The following is a 16320-nucleotide window of genomic DNA, read 5'->3' as shown; positions in this document are numbered from 1 at the left end:
CACTCTGAATGGAAAATTGGTGGAATCTGTGTTTAATTTGTTGTCCTACGCTTATCTGTCTTAGTTCATTAACGCCCACAGCAACATCTGTAATTGGATATGCAGATGAGGTCAGTATTGTGAAGGCTGATGTTACGATTACAATGAATGAAGGACACATTATGCCGGCCTATTCTTTTACAAATTGAGCAGCTCTGTATGGCTAGTGATGCATGTACTGGGTGTGCTGGTTCCCAAACCCTGGTCCTGGGGAACTCCCAGTTCTGCACGTTTTAGGGTTTTGAAGTGTGTTGAGTGTGTTTTAGCAGGAAATTGCTAAATTATTCAAGACCTGGGTTGGGAACCTATGGTATAAGGTATAGACTGATATACAGTAGACTGGAGTCCTAAAAAAGATACTTTATGCATTGAGAGTTATGTTTTATTTCTCCAACTCATACTTACTCAGTATGATTTTGCTTTCCATTTCTCACACACTGAATTGTTTCTGGATCAACTTTTTAAGTCCTTTATACTGTGCTAAACCTGTAGCTTCCATATTTGAAGCTGCTCTAATATGTACAAAGTAGCCTCTTGGTTTTGAGCACGCTGTTACTGCTAATGCAGTGTGGTACTGCTGGTAGAATTGGAACATTTCAGCGATGCTTTTGTTTTTACATGACTTATGACTGTATTTTCTATGTGTATTTGTCTTTGTAGTGTATTCAAGTGAATATAGGTTGAAAAGAATTTGCAAGTCATCATATTCTGTTTTTATTTATGTTTTACACAACGTCCCAACTTCAATTCCAATGAATTGAAACACTCAAAGAACCCTTTGCATCATGAAAGGGTTCTTCACATTGATGACCCTTTAATCATGCAAAGGGTTCTTTGAGTGTTCATGGTTCTATATACAACCCCAATTCCAATGAAGTTGGGACATTGTGTAAAACATAAATAAAAACAGAATATGATGATTTGCAAATCCTTTTCAACCTATATTCACTTGAATACACTACAAAGACAAGATATTTAATGTTCAAACGGATAAACTTTGTTGTTTTTGGAAATATTCACTCATTTTGAATTTGAGGCCTGCAACACGTTCCAAAGAAGTTGGGACAGGGGCATGTTTACCACTGTGCTACATCACCTTTCCTTTTAACAACACTCAACAAGTGTTTGGGAACTGAGGACACTTAATTGTTGAAGCTTTGTAGGTGGAATTCTTTCCCATTCTTGCCTGATGTACAACTTCAGTTGCTCAACAGTCCGGGGTCTCCGTTGTCGTATTTTGCGCTTCATAATGCGCCACACATTTTCAATGGGAGACAGGTCTGGACTGCAGGCAGATGTGCAAAATAACCATGCCATGTGCACTAACACACCCCCAAACCATCAGAAATGCTGGCTTTTGAACTTTGTGCTGAAAACAATCCAGACAATCCTTTTCCGATTTTGGCCCGGAGGACACGATGTCCATGATTTCCAAAAACAATTTGAAATGTGTAGTCCATCTCAGATGAGCTCGGGCCCAGAGAAGCCAGCAGCGTTTCTGGGTGTTGTTGATATGTGGCTTTCGCTTTGCATGGCAGAGTTTTAACTTGCACTTCTGGATGAAGCGACGAACTGTGTTCACTGACAATGGTTTTCTGAAGTGTTCCTGAGCCCATGTGGTAATATCCGTTATAGAATGCTGTCGGTTTTTAATGCAGTACCGCCTGAGGGATCGAAGGTCACAGGCATTCAATGTTGGTTTTCTGGCTTGCTGCTTACTTGCAGAGATTTCTCCAGATTCTCAGAATCTTTTGATGATATTATGGACTGTAGCTGATGAAATCCCTAAATTCCTTGCAATTATATGTTGAGAAACGTTGTTCTTAAACTGTTGGACTATTTGCTCACGCAGTTGTTCACAAAGTGGTGAACCTCGCCCCATTCTTGCTTGTGAACGACTGAGCCTTCCAGGGATGCTCCCTTTATACACACGACACTCACCTGTTTCCAATTAACCTGTTCACCTGTGGAATGTTCCAAACAGGTGTTTTTTTTTTAGCATTAATCAACTTTCCGAGTGTTTTGTTGCCCCTGTCCCAACTTCTTTGGAACCTGTTGCAGGCATCAAATTCAAAATGAGTGAATATTTGCCAAAAATAATATAGTTTACCTGTTTGAACATTAAACATCTTGTCTTTGTAGTGTATTCAATTGAATATAGGTTGAAATGGATTTGCAAATCATCATATTCTGTTTTTATTTATGTTTTACACAATGTCCCAACTTCATTGGAATTGGGGTTGTAGAACCATTTTCTTTATTAAAGAACCCTGGATTAGATGTAAACCAAATCATTCAGAGTGGTTTGGTGTGAAACGGGCCTTTCTAGGCACATTTATAGAGTCAGAATTGTTCACCGTTGTAGTACTAGGGTCCAGACGTCCGACGTGTTTAATGGCTCTAAAAGCTACATCTTGTTAAGTTATTGCACAAAGTGGTTATGAATGCATTGCTTGATACCTGAGACATTGTTTTCTGATAGTTTTGTTATACAGTATTTGGCCTAAAACATGGTTTTAGTATGAACTATTACTCCAGGATTACTTCTGTTTCCTATCAAAACCGCAATCAATGCGATCAATGCGCGCAAGCTAACATGCTTTTGTTGTTTCTAGCCTGTAGCTACAACTCAGCTAATGCCGCTATTGTTTACAGTTTATATTTACATCTTTCTTACCTATTTTGGAAGATGGCTGAGTGTGCAGAGGACTTCAAGGAGGTGTATATCCAAAATACCATAGAGCCAAAGCGATTTGAAGCAGAACACACAAGTGAGTTGCAGTGGCTTAAAGAAGAGAGAGCCGAAGCAGAGCAAGCCAGAGCCAATTGAATTTGGTGGCATCAACAACAAACTATTTGCTACTCTGCTTATTAGTTTATGAGGTAAAATAACAAGGTATATAGTATTTAGACAGCCTGTAAGCTAACGACTAACATTAATATATGTACAGTGGCTAATGAGGACTAATTAGTTTCACTCACTCAGTTTCTTGATGAGCATTTTTTGGTCTTGAGTAAGTTAGTCTTCGTCTGTGAGCTTGTTCGACTTCGTTATTTGTATGTAGCATCAAAACAAGTAGCCACAACTTTGGTATCTTTGGTATTTGTAATGACAACTGAAAAAAAAACTCACCATACTGTATTTTCTCTATTTATATTTGCATCCTGATACACCACTCTGAACAATCAGCAAGGTGCAGCTGTGATCTATCACACCTCTGATGAATGCTCACAGAAGCTATGAGTTTGTGACGCAATGCCGTTTACCCAAACAGCACAAAATGTGTGCCAGGCAGAGAGGTACATGCAGGGTGTTGTAAGGAAAAAATAGTACCCAAAGATAATGTTTTTTTTCTAATTTAGCAGTTTTTACTGTTATCAGCCTAACATATATAAAATTATACGATACATATAAGCTCACTGGTCATTTTCAATAGCAGGTAAAATGGTGATATTTGTATTGTAGACCTAACAACATTTGGGTCTTAGTACTACAATAGTAGAAAATTTTGACTCAATAAATTTCTCTAGAAAAGCATTTTTTCTCCAAACCACTCGGAATGATTTTGTTTAAAGTATTTAATCTAAACTATTGAATGTCGGTCCCCCCACAACCAAACATCTGTGATTGTGCAGGGTGCTTCTGTGATGTCAGTAATTTGAAGGTTGATTACAATCAAAAAGGATGTGTTGAACAGGCCTATTATGTTAAAAATAGGGCATCTCTGTAAGCTTAGTAGGTGCATTGGTGCAAATAACTTGTATGCAAATACTGATTAAATTGTACAAATAAAGATGTAAGGTGTGGACCGGAGTGAAAAAGGAGACTATATGTGATGAGAGTTATGTTTAATTTCTCTTAACTAGTTTGGTTTTGCTTCACATTTCTCACCTACTGAACAAAATCTGGGTCAGCGTTTTAAGCCTCTCTGAGTATAATACAGTGTTGCAATGGCCTACTGGGATCCTACCCAGCCCTCAATACTGATACTCTCTTTAAAATGGTGATGGCAAATAGTGTTTGACTTTGCTTCTCTCTGCAAGCATTGGCAGCCTTGGCTAGTCACAGACACGCTGAGGTGTTAAAATGATTTAAAAATAGCATAGACGACTTCTCATCCAGTATACTTTTCTGCTCAGGCAATTGTGATTAATTGTGTACTGTCGTTTTGCTTTGAAAGTCAGTGTATCTAAAGTCATTATATCTAAAAATGTGATGACTGTAAAAGTACAGAATGTATAGCTATGGAAATGTTTTGTATTTTCACAGCTTCTGTACTTGACAATAAGACCAATTCTGGGTATACTGTCATTTGCAAGCTTGTAGTGTTAATATAGTTCATATATAATTCTCATAATTCTCATAGTTAAAATACACTAAATATCCAAGTGTATGTTCACACCTGACCATCTCACTTGAGCTTGTTGGACATTCCAAAACTGTGGACATTAATATGGAGTTGCACCCTCCCTTTGTGGCCTGTTGGATATTTGTGGCTATTTGACATGGCTGAAATCTAGAAGCACAATAACCTGCAAAATCTGATTTAAAAATATAAATAGGCCTGAGAACATTTTTCAGGGAGTGCTAGTGGCAGCACTGAAAGATTTTCAGGTGGTGCTTCAGGCATGCTCCCCTAGCACCACACCTGACTAATTTTAATATGCCATTGTTTTTTAAAGTCTCGGTTGTTACAGGACAAAAACTTTCTCTTTTAGTGGTGACAATATCTTGCGTTAAAAGGGCCCATATCTTACATTGTTCTTGTATTTTATTATCTACGTGTAACATTTGTGTTTACATGACAGTATTGTGTCTTTAAGATGGATATAAGATAAATGAATGTAGATAGGGCAAGATGGAGGCAGATGATCCGCTGTATCGACCCCTAAAGGGAGCAGCGGAAAGAAGAAAAAGATAAGATGAATGAACTCTTTTCTGATTGGCTGCCCTGTATTGTGCCTCATTCAAAAAGCACCCAGAACTGAAACATTCCTTAGAACTTCACTATGAATGGGCAGGGCTAAACTGAATTGGTGTATATGTGTAATTAAGTTGGTTCTTGTGATATCACAGAAACAATCAATTTAAAATGGGCTGCTTTTGCCGCTTAGCTTTCATATGTTGACTGGGAGGTGTGAGTGGTATATTTTGAAACTAACAATGTTTGCATGGTTTTTAAAAACTCTTTTTGTCACAAAAGTGATGTTTTCCATGATATGGACCCTTTAAATATGTATGGTAGATAAGAGATAATTAGATGTACTGGCAGTAATTGCACTAAATTTACTAGCTGCCCAATTAGCCAATTCTGCTCTGCATTGAAATCTACTAAACACAGAATTAATACTGTCCAAATTAGCCTATCAAACACATTTTAAGCAGTTTAATGCTGTATAAAATACAGTAACCAACTTGTTTAACCTTTGCTAACAATGAAACACTGAATCCTTGTCTATTATCGAGCTCAATCTTTTTCACATGCCCTCTTTCTCTTTTTCTCTCTCTCTCCCTCTCTCTTTCCCCCTCTCTCTCTCTCTGTCTCTCTCTCTATAACATGCTCTCTCTCCCTCTCTCTTTCCCCCTCTCTCTCTGTCTCTCTCTCTCTCTCTCTCTTTCTCTCTTTGTAAATCTCATGGATTTTCTCCTCATTATGCAGGTCTAAGCTTTCGCGGGTCACTGTGGACTAGCAGTGCTCTCCTGACAGTTTGCTGCTGATGAGTTCTAGTAATATAAAGACTGTTCAGTTGCCTCCTGCTCTGTTGCAATATAATTGGGCAGCAATATATGCTATAGTACGTATCTATACATATGGGTACCTCATTTTTCTTCCATTTAATTCAGAATTAATGGTAGCCTAAAAGAGAAAGATGAGTTGCTTGGGGTGAGTATTTTTTTATTCATTGTAACTTTCAGACAGATGACTGAATTTGAATGTTGGAGCCTGTTGCTGTACTCGTTGTTCATCTGAGGATTGGCAATATTGATACAATGCTTGGCAATATTGATAAAATTCCGAAGCAAGATTATTGCTACTCAATGGTAAAGGAATGCTATACAAAGATGACGGAGTTCGTTTTGATTTGACTCTTTTGTTTAGGGATGTAGTGATATGGGAATCATGGGCTGATGCTGTTATCTGATTTCATGCACATATCTGCCAATGCTGATGCTGATGCCAAAAACATAAGCGTTTATAAATTGCTTAAACTGGGACTAGATGGTTCTTCAAGGGTTCTTTAGTAAAGAAAATGTTCTATAAAGGACCATAAAGACTAAAAGAACCCTTCGCGTGATGAAAGGGTTCTTTGCATCATAAATGTGTTTTGCGGTTTGATGGAGAGTGTGTTGTATATGGTTCTATATACAACCTTTTTGAAAAGGGTTTTGTACAACACCAAAAAGGGTACTTCTATTTTTACAAGCTTGACATCTATACATTAGAAGCAACCTTTCTGGTGCTATGTATACCCTTTTCAAAAAGATTCTTTAGAAAACCATATACAACATGTTCTCCATCAATCTGAAGGACCCTTTCATGATGCAAAGGATTCTTCCATTGTTCTTGGTTTATATACAACCATTTTCTTTACTAAAGAACCTTTGAAGTACTGTTTTAAGAGTGTAGAGAAACATTTGTATTTAGGCAATTAGAGAACAGTGTTGTAAATATTAACCAGATAGAAAATTACAGAAAGGAACTTACTGTTTGTGTAGTTTTAATGTATTTTGAACTTTTTGCTCTCATTTGCATTCAGAAGCACCCAGTGATATACAGTGCTGTCCCAAAATCATAGACCACCCTTCCATTTATTTCACTGTGAGAAGACAAGTTAATGCTGTGGATCTGAAAGGATGTGTAGCTGTCAACAAGCCCTTACTGAAGAAAGGAAAAAAAGAAGAAAATTTCAGTCAAACCAAAAAAAGCTGCTGTTTTTTTAGAACAAATATCTGGCCACCCCAGAATCCAGACTTCAATATCATTGATTGTGTTTGGAATTACTTATATGATGATGATGAGAAGCAGTTGGTTGCGAGTGAAGTAGGATGCGCACTTTGTATGGCAAACTATCATTGCTGTCTGCTTCTCTGTAAAAAAAGTTTTACTCCTCATGAGTCGTGAGATGTCAGCTGGTTCCTGGATTGCATCATTTATGGCTGGAGTTGTGTACTGAAGTAGTTAGATTCTTATATTTCAGAAGGTTATGAATTATTGACTGATCATCCACTGCTATGCACTATGAACATTTCTTCCTTTACTACTAGGATATCAAAGAGAGAAAGTGCCTTCCACTTATACATATTTAATGAAAAGACTAATAGATATGAATTAAATACCAGACTCATTGAACTCTTCAAAACTTGGCTGTTAAAAATGTTCTGTACTGTGATAAATGATTTCCTGTAATATGATATTTCCTCTGAAATAGATAAATGATTGAACGACTCATTGCGTGATTCAAGGCTGATAATAGATTATGTAGGCACTCTAGATGAGCGTAGCAGGCTGTTTGTGCAAGGCTCCTTAAACTCTTAATCATCTTTCACTGTTTTATTAGAAAGCTCTATGCATGAAGACCCTGAGGGAGACCTGGAGGCAGCTTGGGATTGGGATAATATAAAAGCTTATTTGAATTTTTTTCCTCAACAGAAGTTGTTAAAGCGTTGTTAATGACACAGAGTATGTTGGTGAAAACGTATCCTGTTAAGTCCAGACGTCTTTTATTTATCTAGTTACTTTATTCTTTGTCTGCACATGCCTTGTGTGCATATGTATTATTAATATAATATTAGTTATTTATTTCATTGTGTGTGGCTATGGGATTTGGCCAGTGGTGACCTGAATGGATTTTAGATCATTTATTTATATTCAAATGCTAAAGTTTGGGTTCCTCTGGTTAAATTACATATTTTGTTGATTTTCTATACTGGAATTAATCCTACAAGGGAAATTTGTAATTTTCCCTAAGTTCAGCCAGTCTGGGATCAACTACGGATGGGTAGTATGGCAATATTTTATCATTATCGTGATAAACTGCTTTAAGAGCATATCATGGATTTTTCCAACAAAAAGAACACTGACCAACATCATTACATCTAATAATAGCATCATAAGTCCTTTTTAATAATGTCCTCTTTAAATTGCCCACTTGGTTCTTTTTTAACTGTTCCAGCCTATCAAACTTTATAGAAACATACTGTGATGAATATCATGTGTTGGGAAAATGTCTTTAAATATCGTGATATTGTTTTTTGGTCATATTGCCCATCATAGAGCAACACAGCGTTCCCAGGAGAGCAGTGCCACCTGGGATACCATATACACAAATGTATATTCAACCAATCCTGTTATTTCACCTTTCAACCTCTTCCACCATTAGTTTTATTTGCTGACATATTGCACAATAAAACCTTGTCGTGATGAGAAAAAAAAATGACAAACATAATTTGACCTGGGATGTTCAAACGTTTGTATATGACTGTACATTGAATGTAATTTTTTCTTAAATGTCAAAAATATAATAATAAACATATTGTTTAGGCATTAAAGCTACGGTCAGAGCAGCTGTATTCACATGTGGAAGGTTGATGTCCAACACAGTTCCCCTACTCAAACACCCCTAATGAACTTGGCAATTAACAGATGAGTTAAATCAGGTGTGTTTGATCAGGGAAATTGCCAGCCTGTGCTGGACACAGGCCTTCAAAGACAGCATTTGGATATCCCTGGTGTATCACCATGAAGATAGATTCTGATTAGTCTTTTTGTATGTTAGCTCTGTAGAGCTTGCTTGTTTTTGTTTCTGTGTCAATAGACCCCATAAGTCACTTATGTTTAGTGCTAAAAGAATATGTCTTTATATATAATTCTGATATATTTCTGGTAGGTAGAATGATTATTTTGAATGGTGAAATTAGCATTTTTGAAGAAGCAGTTGCTTCTGAGATATGGCTCACTTCCCACTGAGATATGAACGGAGAGAAAATTAAAGAGAGAGAGTGTGCGTGAGAGAGACAGAGAGAGAGAGAGAGAGAGAGAGAGAGAGAGAGAGAGAGAGAGATACTCCCACACCTTTGCAATTGCTGTATGCTGGCATCTGTACTGGGAGCTTCTGCAGTGATAGCTTCAGAAGAAGAGAGCAGACACTCAGGCTTGTGCTTATTGGAATTTTTCACACCTTTCTACAGAAATCTCTCTCCTTTTGCCTGTAACATTTGGCTCATCAGGAAACTATTTTGAATTATTGAGAAATTATTCAGCTTTTGAAAAGGCTCGGTCATCATCTCTGATACTAAAGGACACTATGTACTATTGTGGTTAACACATTTTTAAAAGGTGGAGTTTTTCAAGCATCTTCATCTGTTCAAAGGGAAAGAATTCCGTGTTTTCCCTCTTGTACCTGTTGCAAGCTCTGGCACCAGCTGAAGCCTTCGGATGGGGAGCGTAACGAGCTGAACTGGTTCTACAGCTGAACTTCATGGCTGTTCACAGCTGATTTACGCCTTTCCCTCTTTGCTGCCTTTCTCTCACCATGTTTGCCAGGATCTTCATCCCCAAGAAGCACCGGCAGCGCTTTGACGAGGCCATCTCCCAGAGTCTCATTAACCGAGTGTGCCGAAGCAGGAGTCTGAACGAGCCAGGCCAGAGCCGCCTGCGCCGCAGCCGTAGCCAGGACCACCACGAGCGGGCACAGAGCTCCAAACGTGCTAGTTCTGTCCCCCGGGACAGTGGAGAAGACCAGGAACGCGTGCAGAGGAAAAGCACCTCCGGAATCCCCAGTATCCCTCCGACCGGACCCAACCAAAGGTATTTATACGTATATATATATATATGTATATATACACACACACACACACACACACACACACACAAATCATATTGCAGTTGTGACACACTTCACAGTATATTAAAATGCATTTAATGAATTAATAATAGTATGATTTCTCTAAACATCTACAGAAACACTCTCACTGTAATCAACTGGGGTGCACAGTGAAGATGGTTAGAGGGCTAATCTGTGTATTGCAACCTTCTGAGATTTCAGTACTATAAAAAGAGCATTAGGATATTGTGATAAGCAAAATATGTATTGTGCATCTCTACAAACATACATGCCAGATGTATATACATGTGCTTGTAGAGATACACAACATGTATTTTGCTTATATATATATATATATATATATATATATATATATATATAGATAGATAGATAGATAGATAGATAGATAGATAGATAGATAGATATATAAAACATGATAAATCATTAAGAACTTAGTGTGTAAAAATTCCATTAACACATTTATCACATTTATTTTCTTAGTTTGACCCTTCGGAGTTTCTGAAGGTCCACCCTAAAGCCCAGCTGCTTGCTATGCTATGACTGACTCCATGACTGTAGTCCTCTCGGTGGCTCTCTTGAAAAAAAAAAACAAAGCTTTTCCAGCTACTCCAAAGCTCTGAAGTATTTGCAAGTAAAACATATTGCTGATGCAGCAATATCAGTAATTTGGCAGACTAGGCTGGACAGTGCTTGTGGGAGAATTATGGGTAAAGCATTAGGTTGTTGAATTACTGTAGGTAATGAAGACATTCTGCTGAAGCTTAATTAGTCACATATCTATGACAAAATTCACTGCTTTTTTATTGGAAAGAAATCTCAATTGAGACGCATGTAATTAGCTGAACAGAACAATGTAATGAATCGCAAATAAACCAGCCAGATGCTTTGCAGATATATTTAAATACATATACTCATACTTTACATATTTATATACATATACACTTACCTTGCAAACCTAACCGCATACCTTGACAAAATGGTGGGAGCATCACATTACTGTGACTGCATGTGTGTTTTACTCTTTGACACTGGCTCTTGGTTTAAGAAGCTATTCAGAATGACACACACGGGGCTGAACAGGTTGTGCTGTACTTTCCCATTGTTTTTCTGAAACGTAACAGGATTAAAAGTGGCTCATTTTTACGTGAGAAATAGTATAGTGTGTGAGGCTTCAGTGTGTCTTTACATGAAAACATCTATGTTGTCGCCTCACAGTGTGTAGAGCATTGAACATGCGTCATGTGTAGGAGGGTGTGTGTGTGGGTGGGAGAAGCACTGTTGACATATGTCTCTTTCAGTACTTCACACTCTCTAGGTGGAATGAAGCTCAGAGGAATGCATTTGATTGTTCAGTATGTACACACATTTACATAAAAAAAAGATACACATCATGTTTCACGTGGTCCTCACCTCTGTGTACTGACCAACTGAGCGTTTTACAATACAGCATACATAATCATCTAAGAGCTTTCATCTGACAGCTCACAGAATTAAAGCGGAGATTACAGTTTACTACTGCACTCTACATAACATCACATGATACTGCTTAACGATGCCTCAGTTTAAGCCACAGCACTGCAGAACCTCATGTACTGTAACATCTGCAATATACCTGTGATTAGTCACACACAGTGTGAATAACTGACCTTCAGGTTGTTTACTTTTATATACTCTTTGTTATTACAGTCCAATGTCAGACAATCCATTCTTATTAAATTAATTTAAAGCGTATCACTTTGTGTAATGTACTTTTATTATATTTGTTCTAAGGTTTTTCATGATCATAAATGTATATGTATTTAATAGATGAAGGATGTAGACGCTGACAGACAGTGAAATCCGATTTTTCTCCACATGTTTTTACATGATATCAAGATGGCTTTATATGTGTGTTCTGTTGCAGCACTTGAGGGGCTATTGTTTCCTTTCCTTGCTGCTTATGTAATCTCTATACTGGAGTCTGCTGCATATCATGTACCATCGATCGCCTTCCACCCTTTAGCCTAATCCATAAATCTACATTTGGCTGAAGTAGTCCGCATTATATAAATGGAATGGGATACTGGGCAAACGTGCTGCTTTTTTCTATTGCTGTTTACTCAACGTCTTCAGTGTCTTCTCAAGGAGTTGCCACAGCAACTGAGCAGCACGCTCTTTGATGTAGAAATGTCAAATGTTCTCAGTGAGAAGCAGACAAATCATCTGCTCTTAAATGACTCTCGCTCCGTTTGCTAGTGCATTGCCATCTACTTTTTTTCTATTTATTGCTTTGCCTGGTGTGTAAGCAGAGACCAGAAATAGAATCTGGAATAAATCTGTTTACCACTTCAGGACACAGTACATTTAGTGTACGCTATTCAGTTTGTGGAGATCTGAATGGAAGCATAACAGCTTCTTCTTGAAGTGTGTGGTAGAATAGGAACCTTTTAGTTTGGGCTACTTTCATGTAAATTTCATGAAATGATTACAACCCAGTTGCTTGCCTAAATGCATGAAAGTAAATCTGATCTCATTATTATACAGTACTTTGCAAAAGTCAGAGGCCATCCTTCATTTATTTAATTTCCAGTCAAAATGGAAGTCATTTACTGGACAAGAAAAAAGCAGAAAAGATTCAGATTTTCATTATTTTGTGTGTTTGTTATTTGTCTTCCATTCTTTTTGGGAGACTTGAAAGAAATCTAGTAGGATATCTTTCCACACTTCCAAAGCTCAGTCTTAGACATTGGTTGCATTTCCTGCTTCATAAAGTTCAAGTAAACCCAAACATATTTAATGATGTTGAGGTCTGAACTGTAGGGTGGTCAGTCCACTGTTTTGAGAATACCAGGAGCTTCTATGTTTGATTCTTCTTTGTCCATTTGCTTTGTCCATCTTCCTGACAGCTATACATCATAGTGTGGAGTTGACTTTTTACAGCAGAAGGATAGACAGAAACACTTTTTTCAGATCTGTAGCAAGAGTGGAGTTTGATTTTCTCAAAGCTGAATGCTTCTGTACTGAAAGTACTGTTTATCTGATGGTGACAGTTTTGAAAGTCTGCCTGGCTTGCACAGATTTCTCTGTTTTTAATATATATATGTATATATATATATATATATATATATATATATATATATATATATATATATATATATATATATAATTTTTTTTTTTGAGCTCCAGTTTGTTTTTCTTTTGACTTCCCCATGCCTTATGCAAATTGATTGTCTTATATCTGATCTCCTCAGAAATATTTTTTGCCAAAATGAATTACTTGTACTTGGAAACTAAATAAATGAAGGGTGGTCTCTGACTTTTGCACAGTACTGCGTGTAGACTGCCAAATTATATAACCTAATGCAGTGGCTAATATGTGTAAAGACATGGTCACCTCATCAAGTGTTCATGAGATGAAATATACAACCCCAATTCCAATGAAGTTGGGACGTTGTGTAAAAAATAAATAAAAACAGAATACGATGATTTGCAAATCCATTTCAACCTATATTCAATTGAATACACTACAAAGACAAGATATTTAATGTTCAAATGCATAAAATTTATTGTTTTTTGCAAATATTCACTCACTTTGAATTTGATGCCTGCAAAAGGTTCCAAAGAAGTTGGGACAGGGGCAACAAAACGCTGGGAAAGTTGAGGAATGCTCAAAAAACACCTGTTTGGAACATTCCACAGGTGAACAGGTTAATTGGAAACAGATGGGTGTCGTGATTGTGCATAAAGGGAGCATCCCTGAAAGGCTCAGTTGTTCACAAGCAAGGATGGGGCGAGGTTCACCACTTTGTGAACAACTGTGTGAGCAAATAGTCCAACAGTTTAAGAACAACATTTCTCAACATGCAATTGCAATTCATCATCTACTGTCCATAATATCATCCAAAGATTCAGAAAATCTGGAGAAATCTCTGCAAGTAAGCAGCAAGACAGAAAACCAACATTGAATACCCGTGACCTTCGATCCCTCAGGCAGCACTGCATTAAAAACCGACATCATTCTGTAACGGATATTACCACATGGGCTCTGGAACACTTCAGAAAACCATTGTCAGTGAACACAGTTCGTCGCTCCATCTACAAGTGCAAGTTAAAACTCTGCCATGCAAAGCGAAACCACATATCAAAACCACCCAGAAACACAGCCGGCTTCTCTGGGCCCGAGCTCATCTGAGATGAACTGACGCATAGTGGAAAAGTGTCCTGTGGTCTGACAAGTCCACATTTCAAATTGGATTTGGAAATCATGGATGTCGTGTCCTCCGGGCCAAAGAGGAAAAGGACTGTCCGGATTGTTATCAGCGTAAAGTTCAAAAGTCAGCATTTCTGATGTTCTGGGGGTGTGTTAGTGGGTAACTTGCACATCTGTGAAGGCACCATTAATGCTGAAAGGTACATACAGGTTTTGGAGCAACATATGCTGCCATCCAAGCAATGTCTTTTTCAGGGACATCCCTGCTTATTTCAGCAAGACAATGCCAAGCCACATTCTGCACGTGTTACAACAGCATGGCTTCATAATAAAAGAGTGCGGGTACTTGACTGGCCTGCCTGCAGTCCAGACCTGTCTCCCATTGAAAATGTGCGGTGCATTATGAACTATGAACTACGGACTGTTGAGCAACTGAAGTTGTACATCAAGCAACAATGGGAAAGAATTCCACCTACAAACCTTCAACAATTAGTGTCCTCAGTTCCCAAACGCTTATTGAGTGTAGTTATAAGGAAAGGTGATGTAACACAGTGGTAAACTTGCCCCTGTCCCAACTTCTTTGGATTGTGTTGCAGGCATCAAATTCAAAATGAGTGAATATTTTTAAAAAGCAATAAAGTTGATCCGTTTGAACATTAAATATCTTGTCTTTGTAATGTATTCAGTTGAATATAGGTTGAAAAGGATTTGCAAATCATCGTATTTAGTTTTTATTTATGTTTTACACAATGTCCCACCTTCATTGGAATTGGGGTTGTAAATTTCTTCCAAAAAAAATCACTATTTTCACCATTCTAATTCTTTTCTTGAAATAGTGTTGAAAATGTTTTGAATACACCAACTATCATCAGCACCAATACCTTTAGTTCGTACATTATAGCACATTGATGTGAACGTATATAGCAGTAGATCACCGAGCAAGAGGTTATTTACTTTCACTGTGACTTTCCACCATCAATCATACGCTTTTATCTGAATAATTAAAACCTGAAATGTCATAATCATTAAAAAATGTAAGTGCATCATCTCTACAAGCATCTAAGCAGCATTGCCTCAAACAGTAAATTCTTCAATCTTCTTCGTGGCTTTCTCCATTTTTAGGATCATCCGTGTTTACAGAGGCAAAAAGAGCTTCGGGTTCACTCTCAGAGGCCATGCTCCTGTTTGGATTGATTCTGTTATTCCAGGTATGTGTTCTTTCATGTTGTCCATCCATCAGTGTTCTTATGTTTTGAGCTAGACTACTATTAGAAAGAAAACAACAAAGTGTCTTAAGGTGAATACAAGCATAGCTGGAATCGGACAGGATTGGAATTGGCTGATATTTGCCCATTTATTTTTATTTTGGCCAATCATGGCCAACAATTTTATGACATAAATAATGCTAAGTGCACATGCTTTATTTGACTGCTGTTCCTAAACCTTGCTAAAAATGTCAGCTATTCGGAAATATTTCATACTCTGTGAGAAGGATGTTAAGACATTGTTCTGATGTCTGAAATGAAAAAGTCTTTTTTGCCCGTTATGGTTTTTTCAAAAACATCAGCCTTTGATCATAAAAATATGATCTGTATACCCCTACAAGCAGACTGTACATTATACAAAATTCAAAAAACAACAGTATGTACAGAATGTCCTGTGCACTAATTCTCTATCATGTCACTATAATGTTCATTCTTTAATGTGTACCATTGTGGCGAAAGCCTGAAAGATGTGGAACAATACTGAAAGAGAATGGAGTGAGTCGTGGTGTTGCTAAGGCCAGTGCTGGGTACATTGTGTATGGAAGTGTGGATGATTGTGTGTGTGTAGGGCTGAAGAGGGGGAGGTGAGTGTGTGAGTGTGTGTATGACGATATTCGCCCACTTCAGGCCTGGGCAGAGGGTAGTTAGCACTGACTCAGCCGGGCCATGTGGGGCTGCTTATGGAAATATGGTAGGCGTCCAATATCGTGATAAAGAAACCGAATACAAACCCTCAGATCCAAGACTGGGAGTCTTCATTTGTTATTTGTGTATTTCTGTGTGTCAACAAGATAACAGAGTGGGGCAGATTTACTAACGTTTTGCACTGTCTTAAACTCCAAAAGTAGCTATCATAATTCTGTGAACAGTGCTCAGAGTTTTTCATACTAAAACACTTGCCACTCCATGGGAAAAAAAAGCCTGCCTGCATTATTCTTAATTTGATGAAGGACAGTTTTAGAAAAAACAGTGATTTAAACT

General features: G+C 37.7%; 1 protein-coding gene across 5 annotated transcripts in view; it reads left to right on the top strand.

Moving 5' to 3' along the window:
- The window catches only part of grid2ipb (glutamate receptor, ionotropic, delta 2 (Grid2) interacting protein, b), a 47020-nt gene that overhangs the window by 7577 nt on the left and 23123 nt on the right, over positions 1-16320 (top strand). For all 5 annotated transcript variants that reach the window (XM_017705529.2, XM_017705530.2, XM_017705528.2 and 2 more), the window contains exons 5-6: positions 9585-9848; positions 15197-15282. In XM_017705529.2, coding sequence (XP_017561018.1) covers positions 9585-9848; positions 15197-15282 — 350 coding nt within the window. The remainder of the gene's footprint in view (positions 1-9584; positions 9849-15196; positions 15283-16320) is intronic.

Source organism: Pygocentrus nattereri, chromosome 13, assembly GCF_015220715.1.
Source record: "Pygocentrus nattereri isolate fPygNat1 chromosome 13, fPygNat1.pri, whole genome shotgun sequence".
In the NCBI taxonomy this organism is placed as follows: Eukaryota; Metazoa; Chordata; class Actinopteri; order Characiformes; family Serrasalmidae; genus Pygocentrus; species Pygocentrus nattereri.
The sequence above is the reverse complement of the archived record's forward strand: the minus strand, read 5'-3'. Positions and strand labels throughout refer to the sequence as shown.